This window comes from Amblyraja radiata, chromosome 11 (assembly GCF_010909765.2).
Source record: "Amblyraja radiata isolate CabotCenter1 chromosome 11, sAmbRad1.1.pri, whole genome shotgun sequence".
Taxonomy (NCBI): Eukaryota; Metazoa; Chordata; class Chondrichthyes; order Rajiformes; family Rajidae; genus Amblyraja; species Amblyraja radiata.
Genome location: NC_045966.1, coordinates 48,084,444 through 48,112,247, shown reverse-complemented (window position 1 = coordinate 48,112,247; position 27,804 = coordinate 48,084,444). Strand labels below are relative to the sequence as shown.

At 42.1% G+C, this 27,804-nt stretch overlaps 1 protein-coding gene and 1 long non-coding RNA gene across 2 annotated transcripts; both read left to right on the top strand.

The window, feature by feature from the left end:
- Positions 1-26,765, top strand: LOC116978409. The gene is made up of 5 exons (XM_033029529.1): positions 1-107; positions 16,165-16,434; positions 22,149-22,490; positions 25,986-26,081; positions 26,746-26,765. The coding sequence occupies exons 2-5, from the start codon at positions 16,191-16,193 to the stop codon at positions 26,763-26,765; spliced, it is 702 nt and encodes a 233-aa protein (XP_032885420.1). The 5' UTR covers positions 1-107; positions 16,165-16,190.
- On the top strand, positions 4,661-10,671 carry LOC116978606. The gene is made up of 3 exons (XR_004413477.1): positions 4,661-4,735; positions 5,341-5,449; positions 10,336-10,671. It is a non-coding gene; the product is annotated as an uncharacterized LOC116978606 (long non-coding RNA).
- Positions 26,766-27,804: the final 1,039 nt, after the last annotated feature.

Sequence of the window (27,804 nt, the reverse complement as noted above, 5' to 3'; positions counted from 1 at the left end):
ATCACTCATCGTGCAGAGTGAGACTGGGGACCTCAGTTTATTGTGTGTCGCCATACTAGGAGTTTTACTGCTCAGTCTCTGCGTCTTCACCAGACTCTTCGCACAAGGTAGGCAACCTAACTTCAGTCACAATCAGATAATGGATTCACCATCCACAAGTGAAATCTTAATCTGAATATAATGTTCAAATATCTTATATCTTTTTATCTGTTATTCTTTCAACCACTTCTTCTGTTGAATATGACACATTTCAAACTAATCAACTATCCCATGGTCAGATGAACTGAATATTGTAAATGTTGGGAATACAAGGAATAGAAAATGCTGCAAACACGCACCAGGTCAGGCAGCATCCGTGGAAAGAGAAATTTAGACGGGTCTGTTGAAGCGATTCTGCCCTTAAATATGAACTGTTTCTCTCGTCGGACTGGCAGAGTATTACCAGCATTTTCTGTTTTTGTTTATGTTGTTTTATCTCCTTTCCCCTAAAATCTTAGGAAAGAGTGTTTTGCTCAATTTCATAACTGTCATCTGTGATTTGACTCTGGCCTGATTAATAGTAACATCTTAATTTTGGATCCCATTACGTCTTTCTGATTACCACAACAATGCTCTAGTAATATTCAAAGTTTCATGGCCTTCACATTCCTGCTGCTGATTTAGATCAATGATTTGATTGAGTTCCAATTTAACCAAATTATTGCACGGAAAAACAAAGAAAGAGTGAGAATGTAAAATATTAGATAGCAGATTCCTGACCAAGTAAACCAGAATCCTTTGACAAATTAGTTACAGAAGGATAAATGTTTAGTTCAGTCATTGGTATATTTTAAAAAAAAATCATGATTTCTTAGTTTTAAGTTATATGTGCCCTGCATTTTCCTAGCAGGCATTGATTTAACACATGACATTTGGGGGAAAAATAAGCAAATGTTACAGATGGATGATCTACATTTTGTTTATAGAACTTATTTTATTTCATGTTTGTTTATTATATTATCTATTGAGTATTGTGTTTACAAACCGTTTATGCTTCTGCAAGTAAAGGGCTTGTCGAACATGTTGAAAATTCAGCTGCGAGCAGAAAGACGTTACGACTCTTTGGGTGACTTGGATACTACTCACGACCATCCTGGCAACACCCTGGAGACATGTTGCGGGTGACAAGGGTCGCCAGGGGTCACCTCTAAGATCATGAGACGTCTCCTAGTCACCCAAAGAGTTGTAGCGTCTTTCTGGTCGCCGCTGAATTTTCAACAAGTTGAACATGTTCGGCGACCTATGACGAGTGCCGGCAGTCGCCGAGAAAGTCGCATAGGTGGGACAGGCCCTTAAGAATGTCATTGTCCTGCTTTGGCAAATGTGAAGATAAAACCCTCTTGATTCTTGCAGCAGAAATGTCAGATCTGCTGAAAGCAGTGAAAGCACATTAGCTCAGGCTTACTTTTGACATTGTGTTCCAAAGGCTGCAATGTGCCCAGGTAGAAGATTATGTGTTCTTCCTCAAATTTTTATTGGGTCTCATTATGACAGTAACATATGATAAAGAGAGAGAATTCAGAGGGAGAACTAGAATGGCGAATAAAGGTGGCAGGCCACAGAAAACTCAAGATTGTCCCAACGCAGACACCAAACATGCAGTTGCTTGCTCCATTGTATATAAGACAACAATGATCCTATGCAGTGCATTGGATTGTGAAAAGTGCAGGTGAATTGTACTTTGACTTGGTTCTTATGTGAAGTGAATGGAAGAAATAAAAATATGAGTGTTGGATGTCCTGCTGTGGCATGGGAAAGTGCATGATATGGTGAGGACAGAGAAGCAGTCCCCAGAGAGCAGCCCCTTCAGCATGTTGAAAGCTGAGGGGAAGATGTGTCTGCTGGAGGAATCTTGGTGAACGATGCAGACATTACATAGGATGAATGTGGAGGCTGTTGGAATAGAAATTGAAGACTATCAGAACTAATCCAGGAGAGGGATGAGAGCAGAAGTTCAAAATACAAATGAGAAATGGTTAAAGGCTCTATCAACTATGGTGGAGGAGAACCCATAATTCAGGTAGAAAGATGTTCTCCACTTCAGATATGACATGGGCAGACAACTAGGAGATAGACACAAAATGCTGGAGAAACTCAGCAGGTCAGGCAGCATTCCTGGATAGAGAAGGGTTAGCACAGAGCACGGCCAGTCATAGGTGAACACAAGTGAGGAGGTTATGTGAACGACAGATGGTTGGACAAAGGCTAGGGATGACTTTGTATCAGGACTCAATTCCAATTGCATCTTTAAATTTGCTGACAATACCACCATTAATGGGCAAATTATGGATAATGATGATTTAGCATATAAGAGGAAGATCAATTGTATGTTACCAGAACAATAACTTTGCTCTCAATGTCAGTAAGACCAAGGAGCTGATTGTTGGCTTTGGAATAGGTAGGCCAAGAATCATAAACTTACCTTCATCGGCGGGTCGGTGGAGGAGAGGGTCAACAATATCAAGTTCCTGGGCGTGTATATCTCTGAAGATCTGTCCTGGACCCAGAACATTGATGCAACTGTAAAAAAGCCTATCAATGCCTCTACTTCCTTTGAAGATTGAGGGGATTTGGTATGTCGACCAACACACTCTTGAACTTCTACAGTTGTGTGGTAGAGAGCAAATTGAATAGTTTCATCATGGCCTGGTTCACCAATTTGAATCCCCATGAACAAAGATGATTCCAACAAGTGGGGGACTCTGCTCAGTTCATTGTGGGTATTGACCTCCCAATGAAGGGATCTCTTGGAAGCAAGACCTCAACGAGGCAGCCAGTATCATCATGATCCCAAACCATCCTGACCATGCTCTAACTTCACTCCTGCCATTGGTAAGTTGGTTTAGGAGTCTGTAAACTGTGATCTCCAGGTTCAGAAACAGCTTACAGCCATCAGGCTACTGAACTTAACGAACACCAACTAAACTTGAACTATGTACGGTCTGGGTTGCACTGGGGACTTTGGATTTTGTTTTTGTTTTGCATTAATATTAACCATTTAACAATTACAGCACGGAAACAGGCCATCTCGACCCCTCTAGTCCGTGCCGAAAACATAATCTCTCCTAGTCCCATATACCTGCGCTCAGACCATAACCCTCCATTCCTTTCCCATCCATATAACTATCCAATTTACTTGCATATTGTTTATTTTATTGGTTGAACTGTTTTGTGTTTTATTATGTTATCTATTGAGTTCTATGTTTAGAGACTTGTTATGTAGCTGCAAGTAAACATGTCATTGGTCCGCATCAGTACATAGGACAATTAAACATTCTCGACTTGACTCCTACCTATTCATTAACTGGATGCAAATCAGCTGGTAAAAGTCTTTCAATAGGGCACAACTGATAATGTGCACTTTATAGATTACCGATAAGGTTGGTGTACTTTGACCATCTCAAGATGCCCAAGAGAGATTTGAACAACTACAGTTCATGCAACAAAGTTTGCACCAGTGTTGTTAAGCAATGGCTTTTAGATTCAAGTCCGACATGATAAATGAAGAATAACCAATGTCCAACAAAGCATGAAGGGTGAAAATAATATTCTTCCAATTCATCTGTTCCCTTATATTTTCAGTGTCAGTCGTGGATGCTAGATACCGAGATGCACTAGGAGAAGTCTGATGCCAGTGCTACCATAACAAATCAATAATGGGTAGAATAGTGTAGCCATAGTGAAGATGTGGTGAAAAAAATGAACATTTAAGAGCATGGATCAATATCTGTTCAATTGTGCCAATTAATTCTGGATATAGGATTATGCTGCCTGTATTGTTAGTGCCACATAAGAACCTCACATTTCCTTGGAAGTAAATCAAAATGTATCATAATTCACACATCCCCATGTCTGAATGTTTACTTCCTGTTAGACTGTGGTTCAATTAATTATTTGTGAAGTGACAGACATAAGCCTCTGGAATGGCAGTTGCAATAGTGCAAAGCATATTTCGCAATCAAGTGGCATTTTATGGAATCACAGTTATCTCGGCATCAGTCTGAGATGAGCCATGTCTACTTCTTGCAAGGGCATGTGTTAGTTGTATATTGGAGGACCAGAGAAGTATGAGGCCTTATTCCCAGAGTGTCTTGCTCTCACCTGGCCCACTGACTCTGGTTTTCATATCAATGCTTCAATGGTTCAAAGGTTATTTATTGGTCACATACACCAGAGGTGTAGTGAAATGCTTGTTCACTAGATCTTCGTGTCAAGTTAATTATTTGCAAAATGACTGTGCGATCTACTAATATTCAATCCACTGAACTAATGTTACCAAGTAGATATGATCAATGCGCAGGTTAACAATACGAATATGCCCATCCCAGTGATTTTATATCCTTAGATACATAAATAGATCTGTTTCTGATCAGTGTAAAATAAAAAATACTTGGTGAAAAATGTTTTTTAACTGTATTTTGTCTATTTCCCAAATAACAGTTCCTTTTTTGGTTCCTCTTTCAGTTATTTTTGTAGGCAATGAGGTTGTGTAATGTGCATTCACGTCATGAAAGGAAGTGAGGGCATATTTCACTGAAACAGTTTTGGACTGTTACAGTTCACAAAGTGGAATGAAGAAATAATTTGCAAAACAGATTAATCTCATTACTTTACCATCACAGTTTGAGGGAAGGGGCCTTTGATTTTCCTCTGGTAGTTTCCCCAATCTGGATTTACATTGATATTGCCACATGAGGTACAGTTGAAAATTTTGCTATCAAGGCAAATCATGCCATACATGAATATGATCAAGCTGACACAAGTACAATGGCCATCTCCACATCAGCAATATAGACACAAGAATTGCAGATGCTTGTTTACAAAAAGGACATATAATGCTGGAGTAACTCAGCTGTTCAGGCAACATCTCTAGAGGACATGGATAGATGATGTTTCAGGTCAAGACTTTTCTTCAGACACTGACCCAAATTATCATCTATTCATGTCCTCCAGAGATGCTGCATAACTCGTTGATTTACTCCAGCACTTTGTGTCCACTTTAGCGCCAATGATGTAGACTGGTGTGTGTACTCTACCTTGCTTTCTGAAATTGATGACCTGCTCCTTTGGCTTACTGACATTGAGATGGAGTTGTTATTCAAGCACCATGCTACTAAGCTCTCTATCTCCTTCCTGCACTCTGTCTCATAATATGCTGATGTCTTTGGAAATCTTGTAAGTGGAGTTAAACCAGAATTTGACTATGCAGGCGTGACTGCATAGGGATTATAGTAAGGGGCTGAGAATGAGTCCTTGATAGTTTTTGTATGTCATGTAAAATTAATTGTTTCGCAATTACAGGAAAAGAGAAGGAATCTGTGAAATGAGGCTATGATGGTCCACAGCAAAATGCCTCCTGATCTGGTGTTCGGAGTCTTGGTTGCTTTACTTCAGTCTGTTTTCACCCAGAGTAAGTGCATTGGTTCACCAATCACTATCAATGTGTTTCTACTTTTTCTGAATTTGTACAAAGCATGTTAGGTCATGAGAGCTCTCAGATGTGGTGAGTGAGGATTTTTATAAGTTCCTCAAATAAGGTACCACACAAGAAGTTAACCAAAAATGTTACAAGCATGGTATTTGGGGAAAATACACACAGTGTGTGTTGAAGATGTTCGGTTCTGGCATGCCATGGAGATTGTTCATCAAGAACAAGGTAAGTAGACTTGGCATGAATTGTTCAGAGGTTAATAGTAAGATGATCTCAGTGAAATATATGAAGTTTTAATTTTGTTTGACAAGCTAGATATGTGGATGATGTTTCCCTGGCTGAGCTGTCCTATTGCAGGTCATTCTAGATAAAGATTAGAAAAATAAATTCTGTATTTCAACAGAAAAGAATACTGTATATGCTCCAGCATATTCAGGGCAGTGATATTAAATAAAAATTGGAATTTAGGTGTTTGCAGGGAAGTATTGCTGACATAATTGATCAGCCATGATAGAAACATAAAAAATAGGTGCAGGAGTAGGCCATTCAGCCCTTGGAGCCTGCACCACCATTCAATATGATCATGGCTGATCATCCAACTCAGTATCCTGTACCTGCCTTCTCTCCGTACCCCCTGATCCCTTTAGCCACAAGGGCCACATGTAACTCCCTCTTAAATATAGCTAATGAACTGGCCTCAACTAGCTTCTGTGGCAGAGAGTTCCAGAGATTCACCACTCTGTGTGAAAAATGTTTTTCTCATCTCGGTCCTAAAGGATTTCCCCTCTATCCTTAAGCTGTGACCCCTTGTCCTGGACTTCCCCAACATCGGGAATAATCTTCCTGCATCTAGCCTGTCCAACCCCTTAAGAATTTTGTACGTTTCTATAAGATCCCCCCTCAATCTTCTAAATTCTAGCGAGTACAAGCCGAGTCTATACAGTCTTTCTTCATATGAAAGTCCTGACATCCCAGTAATCAGTCTGGTGAACCTTCTCTGCACTCCTTCTATGGCAATAATGTCCTTCCTCAGATTTGGAGACCAAAACTGTACGCAATACTCCAGGTGTGGTCTCACCAAGACCCTGTACAACTGCAGTAGAACCTCCCTGCTCCTATTCTCAAATCCTTTTGCTATGAATGCTAACATACCATTCGCTTTCTTCACTGCCTACTGCACCTGCATGCCTACATTCAATCACTGGTGTACTGTGACACCCAGGTCTCATTGCATCTCCCCTTTTCCTAATCGGCCACCATTTAGATAATAGTTTACTTTCCTGTTTTTGCCACCAAAGTGGATAACCTCACATTTATCCACATTATACTGCATCTGCCATGCATTTGCCCACTTACCCAGCCTATCCAAGTCACCCTGCAGCCTCCTAGCATCCTCTTCAAAGCTAACACTGCCCCCCAGCTTAGTGTCATCCGCAAACTTGGAGATGTTGCATTCAATTTCTTCGTCCAAATCATTAATATATATTGTAAATAGCTGAGGTCCCAGCACTGAGCCTTGCGGTACCCCACTAGTCACTGCCTGCTATTCTGAAAAGGACCCATTTACTCCTACTCTTTGCTTCCTGTCTGCCAGCCAGTTCCCTATCCACATCAACACTGAACCCCCAATACCATGTGCTTTAAGTTTGTATACTAATCTCTTATGTGGGACCTTGTCGAAAGCCTTCTGAAAGTCCAGATATAACACATCCACTGGTTCTCCCCTATCCACTCTACTAGTTACATCCTCGAAAAATTCTATAAGATTCGTCAGACATGATTTACCTTTCGTAAATCCATGCTGAATTTGTCCAATGATTTCACCACTTTCCAAATGTGCTGCTATCCCATCTTTAATAACTGACTCTAGCAGTACCCCACTACCGATGTTAGACTAACTGGTCTGTAATTCCCCGTTTTCTCTGTCCCTCCCTTTTTAAAAAGTGGTGTTACATTAGCTACCCTCCAATCCTCAGGGATTACTCCAGAATCTAAAGAGTTTTGAAAAATTATCACTAATGCATCCACTATTTCTGGAGCTACTTCCTTAAGTACTCTGGGATGCAGCCTATCTGGCCCTGGGGATTTATCGGCCTTCAATCCATTCAATTTACCTAACACCACTTCCCGGCTAACCTGGATTTCACTCAGTTCCTCCATCTCATTTGACCCGCGGTCCCCTGCTATTTCTGGCAGATTATTTATGTCTTCCTTAGTGAAGTCGGAACCAAAGTAGTTATTCAATTGGTCCGCCATGTCCTTGTTCCCCATGATCAATTCACCTGTTTCTGACTGCAAGGGACCTACATTTGTTTTAACTAATCTCTTTCTCTTCACATATCTATAAAACTTTTGCAGTCAGTTTTTATGTTCCCTGCCAGTTTTCTTTCATAATCTATTTTCCCTTTCCTAATTAAGCCCTTTGTCCTCCTCTGCTGGTCTCTGAATTTCCCCCAGTCCTCTGGTAGGCTGCTTTTTCTGGCTAATTTTTTACGCTTCATCTTTTGCTTTGATACTATCCCCAATTTCCCTTGTTATCCACGGATGCACTACCTTCCCTGATTTATTCTTTTGCCAAACTGGGATGAACAATTGTTGTAGTTTGTCCATGCAGTCTTTAAATGCCTTCCATTGCATATCCACCGTCAACCCTTTAAGAATTAATTGCCAGTCAATCATGGCCAATTCATGTCTCATACCCTCAAAGTTACCTTTCTTTAAGTTCAGAACCATTGTTTCTGAATTAACAATGTCACTCTCCATCCTAATGAACAACTCAACCATATTATGGTCACTCTTGCCCAAGGGGCCACGCACAACAAGACTGCTAACTAACCCTTCCACATTACTCAATACCCAGTCTAGAATAGCCTGCTCTCTCGTTGGTTCCTCTACATGTTGGTTTAGAAAACTATGCTGCATACATTCCAAGAAATCCTCTTCCTCAGCACCCCTGCCAATTTGATTCACCCAATCTATATGTAGATTGGTCACCCATTATAACTGTTTTACCTTTGTTGCACGCATTTCTAATTTCTTGTTTGATGCCATCCCCAACTTCACTACTACTGTTAGGTGGCCTGTACACCTAAGGGGTGTTTTCTGCCCCTTAGTGTTCCGCATATCTACCCATATCGATTCCACATCCTCCAAGCTAATGTCCTTCCTTTCCATTGCGTTAATCTCCTCTCTAACCAGCAACGCTACCCCACCTCCTTTTCCTTTCTGTCTATCGCTCCTGAATATTGAATATCCCTGGATGTTCAGCTCCCAGCCTTGGTCACCCTGGAGCCATATCCCCGTGATCCCAACTATATCATAATCATTATCATGATCTTATTGAATTGTAGGCCATGTATGAAGGGTTGAATGGCCTACTCCCATCTCTGGTCCTTACCATTGCACTTTGTATGATTCATTAAGTCATACAATAGGCAGATAAAGTATTTATTCCACCGGGTGGCACCAAGAATGGCTGCCTCGCCAACAGTCTGCCTGTCCCTTCCTTCTTTTGTTGTTTGTTTGTATGTGTTAAATGTATGTATTAGTGTTCTTTAGCTTGCTTTATGTGGGGGGGAGGGTTGTGGGAAACTTTTTCTAATCTCGATGGAGATGCAATTTTTTTTCCAAATCGTATCTTCGTCCGCACTGCGGCCTAACTTCGAGAAATTAGCAGCCTTTATTGGAAACTGACTTCAGGAGCTCCACCGCGGGAGCCAGCAGATTTACCATCGTTGAGCTCGCAATCCCTTTGCCTGGGATCGACCTCTGACCTCTACCGCGGGAGCTTGCTGACTTTAACATTGTGGAGCTCATGGTCTCTAGTGAGAGACCGACTTTGGGAGCTCCAAGCCGCAGGAGTTTCAGCCACCTCTACACGGATGGTTCGACTGCCCTGACCGCGGGAGAATAAAGAGGAAGAAGCTTAGACTTTATTGCCTTCCATCTCAGTGAGGAATGTAGAGAATCCGCTGTGGTGGATGTTTATGTTAACTTTTATGTAGTTGTGTGTCTTGTTGCTTTTTTTTTAGTATGGCTGTATGGTAATTCGAATTTCACTGTACCTTAATTGGTACATGTGACAATAAACTGACCTTGAAACCTTGAAACCTATCTCCACATCCCTGCTCCTGTGTAAAATCTGTGCACATTTGCTTTCAGCTTCCAGCAACAATGCTGTCCCGTCCCAAGTCATCCAAAATTCCCACTGATTTCCATTTATTTTACAAACGTGTAATCACTGATTTTCATAAAGTTTACCATTCAACTTTTAAAAGGCTGAATCATGGATAGAATTTGAAAAATAAGAAAAATAATAGTCTGTAAAATTTGGAATTTTTGCAGTTACATTCTGAGCCAGTGGAATTTACACTTCAGTCAAGAGAGTTTGAAAAAGATCCACAACGTTGCAACCTCTACTTTAGTAAAAGGAAGGTTGGGAGGAACTCTCATGGGCTTCTTTAAGATATGAAGATGGAGATGTTGCTGCCACTTGTGGGAGAACATTAAACAATAGTGATGCTCACTATCAGCTTTAGAAACCCCCATCAAATGGGAAACCAATGCAGACTCACTCCTCCATATCTATTGAGTTTCTCTTTCACCCTCCTATCCACTACACCTTCCCCTGTGACTCCTAATTACAGTAAATTCAACATATCATCATTGATGTATATATTGATAACTGCACCAAATGTGCAATAGAGTTGTTCATTTGCTTGAGTAATAGTGTGACATTTAGATATGATGATCACTTGATAAAAATAATAATATTGCATCAGTGGAATACCAAGATTAATAATTACTATGGAATAAAACATATATGATTATATTAAAATACTTCCACTGTTCCTCTTTTTAAACAGATAACCCCAATGATATTTATATTTTCAATAAAATACATGACATTGTGTTCCATGGACCAATCAATCCTGGAAGTGGCCCCGCTGCCTGGTGCTGGACATCACATTCCGGGCAAGGAATGCAACAGCTGATAGGTTTACGGAGAGATAATTCCGGTCCGTGGATGCAACATTTGAACCCTGAATTCAGACATTTTGAGTTGTTCCACACCATGAAATGCGATGATGGTACTGTACATCTGAGGATAAGCAGTCCCACATTTAAGTTTGCAGGATCCCTCATCTTGGCACAAACATCGCCGGGTTATAAAATCCTGAAACAGTACGAAATATTTGGTATTAAAAGTGAGTATTGAAAAAGAGTTCTTCATGAACAATTCAATGCCTAGCACAGAAAAGTGAATTGATCCATTGAGTAAAAGTGAATTGATCCATTAAGTATGGACCTTGGGGTAAAGCACTGAATTGAGGTGAGGCATCATATTCAGCATAGGGCTGTAAATTGGGAGCAGCTGTTATTGGATAAGTTCACATCTGACATTTGGGAGTCATTTAGAGACCAGTTGTTCAGAGTTCAATATCGGCATGGTCCAGTAAGATGGAGGAAAACAGTAAAGAATGAAGCAAGGAGTTAGGAGGGGTCCTGAAATGTCATTGGCAAGTTGTATTAAAGAGAATCTGAAACCTTTTATACATACACTAAAAAAATGGAGGTGCAGGACTACTCAAAGATAAAGGAGGTAAGTTACTAAATAAATACTTTACGTCAGTATTTATCAGAGAGGAGGACATGGAAGACATTGAGATCAGGATGGAGAATACGAATATGTAAGAGCAGTTAGTTGTGGCGCTCTTGAAAAGCATTATGGATAGATCCTTAAGGGGTTGTCCCACTTGGGCGACCTAATTCCGAGTTAAGAAGAGTGTATTCGACCTACCAGCTCGAGGGCACACGCCTGGAAAGCCTCGAGTTGGACCGACTGTCCGCGTTGAAACCGTGAGCTGGATTGACACCACACGCACGCACACACACACACACAGCAACGGCCAGGAAAGCGGGGGGGGGGGGAGGAGCGCTGTCTTAAATTCACACCCGCGACGAAGATGAAGGTAAAAAGACTGCACAGTAATGGTAAATCCTTTAGAGAGCGCGGAGGAGGAGAGATGGGGAGAGGAAGGGGGGAGAGAAGGAGTGGAGGCACATAAGAAGTTTAATAAGGTTTAGCGGGCATTTTACCTATAGGGAAGACCGGTAGGTCTTCCTTGGTCCTGAAAACTCCAATGAGCTAATCAGAATGCCAGGTTTGCGAAGGAGCTTGCCTACGGCGGCCCTCGACTGCCTGTAACCAAATAGCGACCGCACTCCCCTGCACTACGAGTTAAAAAGAGCCATGCCGACCAAATCTTACTCGCGGAAAATGTTTCCGCAAAATAGCTGAGGCCACGGGTATTCGAGAACTTTCCTCGAGCATGAAGGAGAGTTCCAGCGACCTCATAGGACCTCCTAGGACCACGTGTTGACCATGCCACAAGTTTGAAGGTCAAAGACACCCTTCTAAACTCGCAGATTAGGTTGCCCAAGTGGGACAGCCACAGTAGCAAAAGAGCAAATGCAAAAAGGATAGATCGCCTGGACTTGATAGGATCTGACCTAAATTAATGAGCGAGGCAAGAGAGAATGCCAGTCCTAGACAATGATCCCTGTATCTTCTCTATTCACAAGCAAGGTCCCAGAGGAGTGGATAGCAGCCAAAGATTTTCTTAGACCCAGGGAACAGCAGATACTAGTTTGCAAAGAAACACACACAAAGTGCTGGAGTAACTCAGCAGGTTATGGATCTGTGGAGAACATGGATAGGCCAATGTTATAAAAGTAACTCAGGAAATTGTAGGCCAGTGAGCTTCACATCAGTGGTAGGGAAGTTTAAGATGGGATTCAGAGATAAGACGTACTTGTTAATGGTAAGTAATGACAAATTACGGAACGATGCTGATGATCCCGATGGGGCATGTCAAATTTTACAAATTTGATTAAGATTTTTGGGAGTTGCTGTAGATAATTGAAGGGATGTTGTTAACATTAGGAAAATGACAAGGTAGACTGATCCAGAGGGTTCAGATATCTGGGATCAATGGTGACTTAGCAGCGTCGATTCAGAACTAGCTTCCCATGAAGACAGAGGGTTGTGGTGGAAAGGTGTCATGCTGGGTCTAAGTCTTTGTCCAATGCTGCTCCGCAAGGAAAAGTATTGTAACCTCTGTTGTTTGTGATATATAATTGACCTAGATGAAAATGTAAATGGGTTGATTGATGCAAATATTTGGAGTCACATAAATTGGAGTATCAGGCAGTGAAGAAGTCTGGCTAATGATGCAGCAGTTAGAGGTCAAACACAGTTATGGGCAGAGAAATGGCAGATGGAGTTTAATCTGTACATGTGTAATGTGTTGCACTTTGTGGGGGGAGGTTAAATGCAAGGGGAAAGTATACAGTTAATTACAGTATTAACATACAGAGCATCATGAGCTCCATGATTAGTTTAATGTGCTGCACAGACATTAGGGCCAATCAAATAAGATCAAATAGAACAAGTTGTCCTGCAACTTAGGCTGTGCACTCCATACGCATGAAGAAGACATTTGGGCTGCAGCATCTAATCCTGTGCTGTACTATTTTATGTTCTGTCGTCAAAAACATCAACCCCACAGCCTCCTACCCTCCAAGGAACAAAGTCTTAACCTGTCCAATTTCTCTCTGTAACCCATAACCTGCAATCCGAGCAATATTCTCATGATTCTTTTATTCCATTCATTCCAAATTAATGACATCTTTCCTGTAACAGAGAACCAAAACTTTACACAATACTCCAACATCTTGTACAATGAAAAATAATATCCCATCTCCTTGTACTTGTCCGATTTAGATGCCTTTTGCAATTCCTCAGCCCACATACCTATCTGATCCAAATCCCATTGTAAATGTTGACAACGTTCTTCACTGTCTATGATAACTCTTCTATTAATGCCATTTGTAAAATTACTGACCTTTTACATTCTCATGCAAATTATTTAAAAAAAATCACAAACAACATTGGTCCCAGCACTAATTCCTGAGGCACACAACTAGACGCTGGTCTCCAGTCTGAAAAGCGACCTTCCACCATCACCATCTGTTTCCTACATCAAAGTAATTTTGTGTAGTGGCATTGCCGATGATGCTAGGTTGACAGTGACCACAGTGACATTTGCAGGAGGGTGAACATGTGATATTTTTATTTACAAGAAGTCCAGGACCACATTGGGGCACTGTCCCTTGCTGTCAGTACACATGTGGTGTGGCACTGTCAATCTCAGGCTTATCCATCAGCACAGTCCGAGATTGAAGTAGGAGGCATAGTGATCTCAGGCTTCTCGCCGTAGTTCATCTTTGCCTCGCGAGAAGGCACTGGCAGTCTCAGGCTTATCTCCCTCACTCCCTCTCAGCAGAGGGAAGGCCCTCTGTCACAGTACTGATTTAGCTAGCTCTTCCTGAATCCCATGTGATCTAACCTTCCATGCTAGCCAACCATGTGCACCATATCAAAGGCCTTGCAAATGGCCACCTCGTCTACATCGCCTTCTCTGCCTCCTCAATCCACCTTGTTACCATTTGGAAAAAAAAATTCAGATTTTTGAGATTTCGGATTTCCCACAAACAAAGCCATGCTGACTATCCAGTCCTTAAACAACTTCACTGGCTTCCCATCTCCCACCGGATCACCTACAAAATCCTGATCCTCACCTACAAAGCCCTCCACCATCTGGCCCCCCCCATATCTCACTGACCTCCTCTCCCCCTACCAACCCTCACGGTCCCTCAGATCCACATCAGCCGGCCTCCTCTCCATCCACAAGTCCAACCTCCGCAGTTTTGGGGACAGAGCCTTCTCCAGGGCAGCTCCCAGGCTCTGGAACTCCCTCCCCCAACTGATCCGCAATTCCGTGTCCCTCACCATCTTCCAGTCCCGCCTCGAGACCCATCTCTTCACTTCTGCCTATCCTTAGCCCCACGTCCCCCTCCCTTTTCATCTGTGCATTAATTGCCTCATATTGTGTTATGAATTGAATTCTGTCTTTACTTTGTGTACTAGTCATGTCTCTACTATTTATTTCATTCCCCTTACATGTTTTTCCTCTACCTGCTAAATTTTTGTAAGGTGTCCTTGAGACTCTTGAAAGGCGCCCATAAATAAAATGTATTATTATTATTATTATTATTATCCCTAATCAGTCCATCTATCCAAATGCAATTAGATCCTGTCCCTCAGAATCTCCTTCAGTAGTTAACCCACTGCTGATGTCAAGCTCTAGGTTCCTGTTTTATGCTTCTTTATCTATTTCATGCCTGTTTTTCCCCCTCTTGATTTTTCTCTAAAGTGCACACTTTGTATACTCTGGAATTTAGAAGGATGAGAGGGTACTTTATTGAAGCATATAAAATTATTAAGGGTTTGGACATGCTAGAGGCAGGAAACATGTTCCCGATTTTGAGGGAGTCCCGAACCAGGGACCACAGTTTAAGAATAAGGGGTAAGGCATTAAGAACGGAGATGAGGAACCACTTTTTCACACAGAGAGTTGTAAGCCTGTGGAATTCTCTGCCTCGGAGGGTGGTGGAGGCCAGTTCTCAGGATACTTTCAAGGGAGTTGGATAGGGCTATTAAAGATAGCGGATTCAAAGGATATGGGGAGAAGGCAGGAACGGGTACTGATTGTGGATGATCAGCCATGATCACGTTGAATGTCGGTGCTGGCTCGAAGGGTCGAATGACTTACTCCTGCACCTATTGTCTATTCAGTGTTGGTTTTGTACCAATGAATGTGTTCAATGGTCTTACTGTAGTTAGCTGACCAATGAACACAAGACTTGTACAGGTGCATTCCCTCATGTCCAATATAAACATAAATCATCCATTTATGTTTATATATAACCCAACACTGATTTTACTAATTTCACAATACTAATTCCTTTTTATTTTCCACAACTCGCTCAAACTCATTTGCTCACCTGCACGTCAAGGGAAATCTACAGTGGTCAACTAATCTATGAATCAGCAAATGTTTAGGATATGAAATAGGAGGACCCCAGAACAAGGGGTCACAGTTTAAGGATAAAGGGGAAATCTTTTAGGACCGAGATGAGGAAAACTTTTTTCACACAGAGAGTGGTGAATCTATGGAATTCTCTCCCGCAGAAGGTAGTTGAGGCCAGTTCATTGGCCATATTTAAGAGGGAGTTAGATGTGGCCCTTGTGGCTAAAGGGATCAGGGGGTATGGAGAGAAGGCAGGTACAGGATACTGAGTTGGATGATCAGCCATGATCATATTGAATGGCGGTGCAGGCTCGAAGGGCCGAATGGCCTACTCCTGCACCTATTTTCTATGTTTCTATGACTTTGAGGAAATCCTGGTGCCCACAGGGAGATAGTGCAAGAATCCCACAAAGCACTGGAGGTTAGGATGGAACCCAGGTGACTGGAGCTGTGAGGTAACCATGCTACCAGCTGCATCACTCAACCACCCTATTGTTGGCATCGGCAAATGGTGTCCAAACCATGGAACTCTGAGCTGAACCGTGACATCCAATCATTACTTCAGCTCTGCATCACTGATTTGGCGTAGCTAGACTGTGAGTCAGTGCACTCTCTGTATTATTTTATGTCTAAGATCCAACTATATCTGGACTGACTCTAAAAATACAAATGCTGCTATTGGCCCACCTTTAGGTCAGATTAAACTCAATTATTGTACTGTACAAGCTACTACTCATTCTGAGTCATTGTTTTTCACAGTCGAGGCAAGTCCACGTGTGCCTGTGATGGGCAGTGACGTCACACTCAGCTGCACCATCTCCAGACTCTCAGATACAGTCAGTCTTCACTGGAGACCAATGGACTCATCCCAGCAGAACACGAGCAACACTGATCAGATCCACCTGAATAACACGGTCTATCTGATGATCCGACACGTTACAGTGCAGGATGGGATGATGTATGAGTGTGAAGTGCAGAAAAATGTAAAGGTTGTTGGCAAAGGGAAAGCAGAATTTGCTGTAAGAAACTGTAAGTGCTGCTATCTTACCATAAATATTAAGGTTGCCACTTCATCACAATTAACTAACATGATAAACAAAAAAATATTTGAATAAAATATATTAATCATGCCCATTCACATGAAAATAATACATACATTTAGTCCAAATACAAAATTCACCTTCCCCTGGGACAAGAGCCACTGCCTGTGAGTCCCATTCACATCCAATGGATTGGTCTGGTGCTAGATTCCATGGAATAACATTATTGTTTTAGCTTTGGTGAATCTAAACTCCTTCTTTGCAAAGTACAATATCTTTCACCTGCCTCTTTGAAAGTGAATCTTATGTTATCTACGTATTTACGTATCAGTCAATTGACATTAACACACATGATTGATGCATTAATTATGTGCATCCCTGGTTGGATATCTGCATTAGTCACCTAATCAAAGCTCCAACAGGAAGGGAAAGCCAAAGGACCATGCACCTATTTTCAATGGCTCTACATAGAGAGTCGGCCTCTTCAAGATCCTGGTCGTGCACAACTCTCATCTGTCCTGGGCCCACCACATTGATACACTCACTAAAATGCTCACCAACACCTAAACTTCCTCAAATGTTTCGCGTTATCACCAGATATTCTATCTATCTTCTACAACTATGTAGTGCAGTGGATATTGACTGGCTGGCTGGTTTGAAAATTCTAATGTGGATAAACCAAGGTAGGCTGTAGGTGGTGGTTGATGCCTTGTCCATTACATATTGATCTTCCCACCACCAAAGGAATCTCAAAAAGGCAGCTAATATCGGCAAAGACTCATACCACGCTGGCCATGCTCTCACCTCGCTGCTATCATTAGGAAGCAGGCACAGGAGCCTGAGAACCATTACCTCAAGATTCAAGAACCGTTTCACAGAAATAGAGAAAAATTGGTGCCAGAATAGGCTCTTCAGCCCTTCGAGCCTGCACCGCCATTCAATATGATCATGGATGATCATCTAAAATTGGGATCCTGTTCCTGCTTTTCCCCCATATCCCTTGATTCCATTAGCCCCAAGAGCTAAATCTAACTCTCTCTCGAAAACATCCAGTGAACTGGCCTCCATTGCCTTCTGAGGCAGAGAATTCCAGATTCACAACTCTCTGGGTGGAAAGGTTTCTCCTCATCTCAGTCCTAAATGGCCTATCCCTTATTCTGAAACTGTGACCACAGGTTCTGGACTCCCCCAACATCAGGAACATTTTTCAGCATCTAGCCTGTCCAATCCCTTAAGAATGTTATATGTTTCTATAAGAATACCTCTCATCCTTCCAAATTCCAGTGAATACAAGCCCAGTAGACCCATTCTTTCATCATATGTCTGTCCCGCCATCCCCGGAATGAACCTTGTGAACCTACGCTGCATTCCCTCAATAGCAATAATGTCCTTCTTCAAATTAGGAGACCAAAATTGCACACAATACTCCAGGTTCGGTCTCACCAGGGCACTGTGCAACTGCAGTAGGACTTGCACCTAAACTCAAAATCCTCTCCGAATGAAGGACAACATGCCATTAGCCTTCTGCACTGCCTGCTGTACCTGCAAGCTTACTTTCAGTGACTGATGTACAAGCATGGCAAGGTCTCGTTGTACCTCCCCTTTTTCTAATCAGACACCATTTAGAAAATAATCTGCAATCCTGTCCTTGACGGCAAAGTGGATAACCTCACATTTAATGATATTATACTGCATGTGCCAAAAATCTGCCCACTCACCCAACCTATCCAAGTCACCCTGCAGCCTCATAGCATCCTCCTCGCAGCTCACACTGCCACGCAGCTTTGTGTCATTTGCAAACCTGGAGATGTTACATTTAATTCCCTTGTCTAAATTGTTAATATATATTGTAAATAACTGGGGTCCCAACACCGAGCAATGCGGCATCCCCACTAGTCAATGCCTGCCATTCTGAAAAGGACCCGTTAATTCCTATTGTTTGATTCCTGTCTGCCAACCAGTTCTCTATCCATGTCAATACCCTACCCCCAATGCCATGTGCTCTAGTTTTGCACACTAATCTCTTGTGTGGGACCTTTTTGGAAGTCCAGATACATCACATCCACTGGCTCTTCCTTATCCATTGAACTTGTTACATCTTCAAAAAATTCCAGAAGATTAGTCAAGCATGATTTCCCCTTCATAATTCCATGCTAACTTTGACCGATCCTGTCACTGCTTTCCAAATGCGCTGTTATAATATATTTAATAATTGACGCTAGCTTCTTCCCCACTACCAATGTAAGGCCAACTGGTCTATAATTCCTAGGTTTCTCTCTCGCTCCTTTCTTAAAAAGTGGAGTTAACTTTGGCCAGCCTCCAATCCACAGGGACTGATCCAGAGTCGAGAGACCATTGAAAAATGATCACCAATACATTGACGATTTCCAGGGCCACCTCCTTGAGTACTCTAGGATGCAGACCATCAGGCCCTGGGGATTTATCTGCCTTCGGTCCCAACAGTTTAACAAACACCATTTCAGAACTAATGTGGATTCCCTCAGTTCCTCCCTCCCACTAGATTCCCGGTCACCAAGTATTTCTGGGAGAATGTTTGTGTCTTCCTTTGTGAAGACAGAACCAAAGTACTCATTTAACTGTTCTGCCATTTCCTTGTTTCCCATTATAAATTCACCTGTGTCTGATTGTAAGGGACGTACATTTGCCTTCACTAATCTTTTGCTTTTTAGATATGTAAAGAAGCTTTTACTTTCTTCTCATCACCCATCAGGTTCTTGAACCTCATCACACAACCCCAACCATAACCGGTATAGGGGGCGCTGCTCTGGCGGCTGCCTTGTCAGCAGCGCGTCAGTTTTTTTTCAACTTTTTCTTATTTTTAGTATGTTTTAAAGTATGTATTTTGTGTTTCTCGGTGTGTTTTGTGTGAGGGGTGGTGTGGGGGGGTAAGGGGGAAACCGCTTCGGTCGCCTCCTCCATGGAGAGGCGACTTTTTCCAGGTCGCCTCCCCCGTGGCCTAACATCAAGGATCGGCGCGGCCTTTCCCGGAGACACGCCCGGGGCTTCAGCGGCGGGCGCAGCGTGGACTCTCGGCGTGGAGCGGGTGAACCCTCGCTGGGGCTCGCTGGAGGGGAGCGCTCCGTTTCGCTGGCCCGGGGCAGCCGGCAGCCTGAAGTCGCAGCCTGAAGCCGCGGTCTGCAGAGCTCCAGCTGGTGCGGCGTCTACAGCCCGGGATCCCTCGTGGGGGACCCGGGGGAAAAAGAAGCTTCCACCGCCGGCCCGCGGCCAACTTCTACCGCGGGGCCGGCATGGACTTACCATCACCCCTGGAGGGGAACTTCGACCGCCGGCCCTGCAGTCTACGGTGCTTCTGGCTGCGGCGGGGACTTTAAATCTTGACCGCCGGCCTGCGGCCTACAACAACCTAAAGCCGCGGTCTCCGGTGAGGAAGAGCCGATCCTGGACTGACTCTGGACTCGGGTCCGGTCCACGGGGGGGAAGAGGAGGAGGACTGGCCAAATTTTTGTGCCTTCCATCACAGTGATTAATGCTGTGGTGGATGTTTGTGTTACATTTTGTGTGTTCTTTATTATTGTATCGCTGCTGACAACCAAAGGGGCGGGGCGCTACTCTGTGAGCGACTCGCGGCGCGCTGCTCCCGTATGTTTGTATGTGGAGCCGCGTCAAAGAAGATTTTCTGTTGCGACAGACAATAAAGTTTTCTGAATCTGAATCTGAACCACAGCAGCTAACTACTGTGGACTCAGCATGACAAGGGTTCCTCAACTTACCTTGGTCTTTGCACTATCATGGTCTTGTTTACTAAGAGTAACTGATAATTTATGATATATTTATTGTTGTTGTTACATCTAATGTGCCTGTAAATCTGCAGCAAGTAAATATATAATTGTTCTGGATTATATCTGGTGCATATGGTAAATATACATTGGATTTTTATAAAACTCTTGAACTGGACCCTGTGAATAGGTTTGCTTCACCCAATAATCTATAGCGGAAACTTGTCCTATTTACCCTGAAACTGATTTCACATCCAGAGCAGGAGACTGGGTGGGAGCGATAGAGACATCGACCCAGTGAGGTTTTGTGCTCCGCAACGTTGCTCTTCCCTCCACCCCTAACATGGTTTGATTCAAAAACAGATGTGTTTGAAAAAAAGTGTTCATTCGGCTGTTTCTAAAAGCCAATATAAAAGCAATGGTGGAAATAAGAGCCTTTGGAGAGGGTGATTATGCCTCCAAACCTCCCCTAACCATAATCAGACAAATGTTGCAATGTGGTAATCCTATCCACCCCTATACCTCCACTGTTATCTTATTCCACATACCCATCATTTTCTGAGAGAAAAACCTGTCGTTCAGATCCCCTTTAATGCTTTCCCCTCGGAGCTTAAGCCATCTAGGGTTGGACTTTGCTATCTTGATAAAAATAATGTGACTATTCACCTTATTTATGCCCCCCATGAAAGTGCAATCCATCACAGGAACAGCCCTCTCCACCATCGAAAATATCTTCGTGGGAGTCTGCCTCAAGAAGGTGACATTGTAACTGTATCTCTCTGTACTAGTGTTAATGACAATAAACTGGACTTGACAGTACCTCTGTGAGGACACCCCTCAACCTCCTACTCCAGTGGGAACAGGCTCAGCTTATACTGTCTCTCTCTACAACTTAATCCCTCCCGTCCTGGTAATATTCAGACTATTCTGTCAGGTCATTCAAATATAATTGTGCATTGACTTTTAACAGGAAATTGAAACTGTGGATAAACATGATTCTAATCTTTCATCTCCTCCGGTCAATATTAAAGTGTTACCCATGTCAAAGTGTTACATAAACAGAGTGCACCAGGTCACATGCACTTCCTGCTCACACAGACACTGGGGACCTGGTGCACACATCACCACTGAACAACAATCCGTCCCCTCTCCCCTCACTGACCCTTAGCACCGAGTCCTGCAGCTGTTTGAAGTGATTGCAGTTGCCGCAGATCGGACCGATGAGAGTCGAGTCACACAAAATCAAGAGTCAAGAGGGTTTTATTGTCATATGTCCCAGATAGAACAATGAAATTCTTAATTGCTGGAGCACAGCAGAATATGTAATCATAATAAATAATATAACAAACACTCAAAAATAAAACAATAACAGTGCAATAATAATAATAATAGTCTATTGTAGTTCATAACCTATGAGGTTGTAGTGTTTAATAGCCTGATGGCTGTGGGGAACAACAACAACATCAGTTCCTCATGACCTGACCTGACCTGGTGCACACATCAGCATTGAACAACAATCCGTCCCCTCTCCCCTCACTGACCCTAGCACTGAGTCCTGCAGCTGTTTGAAATTATTGCAGTTGTTGCAGTCGGACCGATGAGAGTCGAGTCACACAAAATCAAGAGTAAAGTGTCAAGAGGGTTTTATTATCATCTGTCCCAGATAGAACAATGAAATTCTTATTTGCTGCAGCACAGTAGAATATGTAATCGTAATAAATAATATAACAAACACTCAAAAATAAAACAATAACAGTGAATTAATGATAATTAATAATAATAATAATAGTCTATTGTAGTTCATAACCTGTGAGGTTGTAGTGTTTAATAGCCTGATGGCTGTGGGGAACAACAACAACATCAGTTCCTCATGACCTGACCTGCCCTTGCCCTAAATAATAACTGTGAAATGTTAACATGACTTATTCTCTGTCTCTTGATGCAGCTTTATATAGAGAAAGTTACACACTTTATCGCACAGGCACAGATGGCAGTGAACTCCACCTCCTTTGTTTCAGTATTACAAGAAGTTATTACAACGCTGCCTGGTCCTGGACATCACATTTTCTTCCCGGTTCGACCAAAGAAATAGCAACGGCAGTAAAGTTTCAGCCCGTCACTGTCACCAGTAGTCGCTTTGCGAATCGACTGGAGCCCTCAGTGACAGAATTTAATGGCACGAATTTGACGATGAGGATTTCCCCTGTGGTGTTCGAGGATGCAGGAGTTTACACCTGTACTGTGGGCGGAAGTACTTATGTAACTATAACATTAATCACAGTTAAAGGTAAGCGACAGAATGTCGTGTAACAACAGATTTCCAGCACCAGCAACATTTTGTTATTGGATAAAACATTGCTTGTGTTATTAATTATAAAATAATATTTAAAATCTAAATGTTTTACTTGTTCCCAGTCACAGCCGAGCCATCTGATGCAGTGACTGAGGGAGGCAATGTTACCCTGACCTGCTCTGTGTCCCACGTCACTGAACTGGTGAGACTGGTTTGGATCAATGTTGATGACAAAACTGTTGAAGAAAAGACACTGAATGGAGAAGATAAATCACTGAGTCTGGTTATTCAGAAAGCTGAGAGAGGCAAAGGGAACTGGAGATGTGGTTTGTTCCAGCAAGAAAGGCTCCAGATATTAGTCCCTTACAATCTGGAATTCAGTAGTAAGTGAAGCAAATATGTTCTCTTTGTATATATGTTCATGTTAAGGCAATTTGACAATCATTGTCCTTTTTGGCAGCAGTGACTCTTTCAATCCTGTGTGGTAGACTCTACAGGGCGGAAACTTAGAATTAGTTACGATCAAGCCTGGGTTGATGTGGGCATGATAGTATCAGTATTTATTCAAATGTGGTTAATCGTATTTGAGTCAGAAAGTCATACACCATGGAACAGGCCCTTTGGTCCAATTCATCCATGCCGACAAAGATAGCCCATCTAAGCTTGTCCCATTTGCCTGCATTTGGACCTTTCCTATCCATGTACCTGTCCAAGTGACTTTGATATGCTGCTATAGTACCTGCCTCATCTACATACTATGGCAGTTTGTTCCATATATCAACCAAACACTTGAGTGCCAAAGTAGCCCCTCAAGTTCCTATTAAATATCAACCCTCACTTATGGCCTGATTCTTGATTTCATTATCCTGGGTAAAACCCTCAGTGCATTCACCCTATCTATTCCCCTCATGATTTTATACACCTCTGCAATTTCACCCCACAGCTTCCTGCACTCCAAGGAATAAAATCCTAGCCTGCCTAACTTTTCTCTATAGCTCAGTCCCTGGTGTCCTGGCAATATCCTTGTAAATTATCTCTGCACTCTTGCAGTATTTGCTACCAACATTGTAATCGAGAAACCTTGTTCAATGGTCTAACGTCACTTGTTCAAAACCCATTGTGGAAGCTATGTAATTTAAACTCAATTCATCTTTTGTATTAAATGTGCTGCATGTGGAGAAAATGTTCCAGAGCACCAGCAAAGCAAGATCGATCTATCAATCCAATGTTCTCCCCTTGTCTGTGTGCATGACCAAATCACAGGACTCCATGTCAGTGTATGTTTCCGACATCCCAAAGTTATGCTGGTTATTAAGATGATTGGCTGCTGTAAATTATTATTGTTATACGTGGCCACTGGGACTACTGATGACATGATTAATGGGTATGTGAGGTAGAATAAGTTACAGGGGAACAAGTGGGTGGATGGATTTGCGATAAACATTGGCATATACCTCTGGGGCTGAATGGCCTCATTTCTGTTGTGTGGAATATGGGCTATTCCTTAACCGTATTAAAATAAGAATGCACACGACTGGGTACTTCTGACATTGCATTTCTTCCATCAATCTAATGAAGCATGGAGTACATGTCTTGGTCACTATCGAAAGGAGTCTCATAGGGAAAAGTGCCTATGTCCTCTTTATTAAACTCACTGGTCTATTTAATAATTTTCACATTCTCTTAGGCATCTTCTTTCCTGGAACCATTTTATTAACTCAAAGCCTGTGCAGTCTGAGCAAATCTGACAGACTATTGATTATAATTATGTTAGTCAGGTATTCATCTGCGATTTACTAAATGTACTAACTCTAGATCCCTAACTAACATTACGAGTTATTACGATTTTGGTAATCACATGACCTCTCATGATGATAGTTTATCAGTAAGAGCAAGTGGCGTATCTAGTAGAATTGCTGCCATACAGGGCGAATTACCTAGGTTTGATACTAATCTTGGGTGCTGTATGTGTGGCATTTGTATGTTTTTCCTGTTACCACATAGGGATCCTCTGGGTGCTCCGGTTTCTTCCCACATCCCAAAGACGCCCAGGTTTGTAAGTTAACTGATCTCTGAAAAATTACTCCTTATGTGAGTAGGGAGTAGATGAGAAAGTAGGATAACATAACGTAGTGTGAATGGGTGATCAATGGTCAGTGTGGACTAGCTGGGCCTGTTTCCATGCTGTATCTGTAAACTAAACTATACTAAAAGACTCCAAATACTGGTATTGCTTGCCTGCAATCCTTTGACTTTGCTCCACAAACTAAATATTTTTTTGCGAGTTGCAAAAACAATTATGTGTATATATTTCCTGCAGTATTGCATGCAAACTAACCTTGCACGTTACTATCATGCTATTTGTGGACTCATTTAGTCAAATTGTGTTTTGTATTTGTGTAATTGCATTTGTATGGAATCATTCCCATCAACTTTCTGATCTAGAATTAATTTGAAAATAGTAGCAGAACACTGAAGGAATCTCAGCAAAATAGCATTTCTAGCAGCATACATTGCAAGTGAAACTCTCTGCTCTTCAGGCTCAGAACTCTTGAATTAAAAGAAAAATGTAACGCAGCATTTGTGCAGAAAGAGAAAGATTTCACATCGATGATCCCCCGTGGGGAGGGCCATAGTTTTTAAATGATTGGTCGCAAGATTAGAAGCGAGAAATGGAAGTCGTTTTTGTATGAAGACAGTACAAACATAGAAGTTGGCCATTCAACACACGGAGTAATCTCTTTTCTCAATAAAACCACAACTTATGACATCAAGTTAATTTCCCATTTCTCGCCAATCAAGTTATTTTTTTAACTTATTACATGTCAAGAATCTATGTACCCCAGGTTTAAAACTTGTAAAGGCCCTGCTATCATTCTGCTTTGTGTACAACTTGCAATTTTCTGCAATAATTTCATGTCATGTTGGCCTTAACTAGGTGCCCGTTATTTTTCAATGAGACTTCCCAGTTCTTGATTTTTCCACGATGGAAAACATAATTCTTTGTTCCAGATACCCTTTCAACAACTAGCATTGGTAGTGCTGCCTGCAACCAATTTGTCAATCTGTTCAACTTTGCCACTAACTTCCATCCTGTCTTTAAATACACTTGGGCCATTTTCAGCACCTTTCTCCCCTTTCTTGATCTCTGTATCTCCATCTCAGGAGACAAACAACCCACTGACTCCCATGGTTATGTAGACAACACCTTTTCCCATTTGGTCGCTTGCAAGGACCATCCCTTTCTTTTTGTTTTGCTGTCTTCATCACATTTGTTCTCGGGATGAAGCTTCAAGCTGTTCAGAAGTTCACTCTCACAAGTTCTCAGTGAAACAGTGATTATTTCATTTGAAGCCAAACAATGAGCAACATTTGCTTGTTGTACGGCAGAAAGTTTTACAGCTTTTACATTTGGTCATTGATGGATCTTTAAAAATATATTAATTACAAACCATGTAAAGATGAAATCTATGCTTACTCTTTTATCAGATACCTACACCTATATTATTATTATTAGATGTTTGGCTGTTCTGCTCATCATTATCGTGGGAGTGGTAGTGTGTTTGAAAAAGAGCAAGTATAAAGGTAAGATGCATTAAGATATTAATGAAGCACAATTCTAAAAATTGACAATGATAACTATATCTTACACTCATTTATGTTCCACCATGTCAAATGTCGTCTGCAGCCAATTGTTTGCTGTGGCATATTTTAAGTGATTGCATCCCCTAAGGGTGCTTGCAAGAATGTTATCAAATTAAATTTGACAAAGATAGAAACATAGAAAATATGTGCAGGACTGGTCCATTCAGCCCTTCATGCCAACAATGTCATTTAATATGATCATGGCTGATCATCCAAAATCAGTACCCCATTCCTGCTTTTTCCCCATATCCCTTAATTCCTTTAGCCCTAAGATCTAAATCTAACAAACTCTATCTTGAACGATTAGAAGATTTGGATAATTATGAAAACTTATTCAAATGTTCAGATTTAAGAGCATGGACAGGAAGTAAGGCAGTGAGACTAGGAAACAGAATTCCATTAAAAAATAGCGTAAATTGAAGGCTAATTTCCCAATGATAAAATTAGATAAATCCAGAGTTCTCAAAGGTCTGGAAGAGATTATAGAGACAAAATGATTTTAAATCAAAGATCATTTAAAAAATATGTTATTGGCAGAATAGGTGTAATAAAGGTTGCAAGTTTTAATGTATGCTTGTTAATTACTCGTTATTTCTCAAATCAGGGAACATATTTGAATATTGAGGATGTAGAATTATATAATAGAAGTTTAGTTTTAGATCAGTTTTGTTATTTTCACGTTCAATGGTGCTTTATTTGTACCTTAATGTTATGTCTATTTGTTTTATGATTCATTGGTGCTTTATTTGTCAGATATAAATGGCGGATGTGCAGGAGTGGGCGCCGTCTGTGTATGGCAGCCTGCCCGCAGTCCGTCTCTTCACCTTTTTTTTATTTTAAGTCCTGTTAAAAAATGTTAGTTGGAGGTCTTTTATGTGGGGGGTGGGGGAGGGGAAGGGGGAATATTTATTTCTTAGTCCCCTACCTGGTCGGAGAGGCAGCATCCCTCCGAGCTGCTTCTTCGCCCCGTCCTCACGGCCTACCATCGAGAATGGAGCGGCGTTTCCTGTCATGACCGGCCGGGACTACAGCTTCGGCGGTGGTGGCGCAACTCTGGGATACCAACACGGAGCGGGTGATGCCTTACCGGGTCACCGTGCGGTAAGCTCCGGAGCGCTGTGGCAGCCGACTCCCAACATCGCGGAGCTGTGGCTGCGGGCGTCCGGCCGCGGGCGGCGCTGGATTTGGAGCGCCGCGGAGCTTGGGATCGAGTTCGCCGGGGTCAGAGCTCCAACTGGCGTGGCCTGAGGACTACGAGTGCCCCGGTCTCCGGGGAGGAGGCAGCCGCTCCAGACTTTCTAATCCGCTGAGGAATGTTTCATGCCGGAGTTCCATCTTCACGGTAAGAGGGCCCTGAAAATTATCGGACTGGCTGCAAGGCCACAAATGGGCCCTGACCTTGGGTGTTTCACAGAGGAAGAGGACTTAACTTTCTGATGCCTTTCCCCACAGTAGAAATTTTTGATTCTGCTGTGAGGGACATTTGTGTTGAACTCTATAATGTGTTGTGTCCATTTTCTTTATTTTTGTAACCTTTTTCTATGGTTTGTTTGGAAACTTATTTTCTATTTTATGTAAAGCACTTTGGTGTAAATGCGAGTTGACTTAAAACGTGCTATATAAATAAAACTTACTTACTTACTTACTTACTAGATATGCAACT

Coding starts and splice junctions, on each gene's coding strand:
- LOC116978409 (XM_033029529.1), top strand. CDS start 16,191: ATGGGCAGTGACGTCACACTCAGCTGCACCATCTCCAGACTCTCAGAT. Junction 16,435..22,148: donor AGAATTTGCTGTAAGAAACT/GTAAGTGCTGCT, acceptor CTCTTGATGCAG/CTTTATATAGAGAAAGTTAC. Junction 22,491..25,985: donor AACATTAATCACAGTTAAAG/GTAAGCGACAGA, acceptor CTCTTTTATCAG/ATACCTACACCTATATTATT.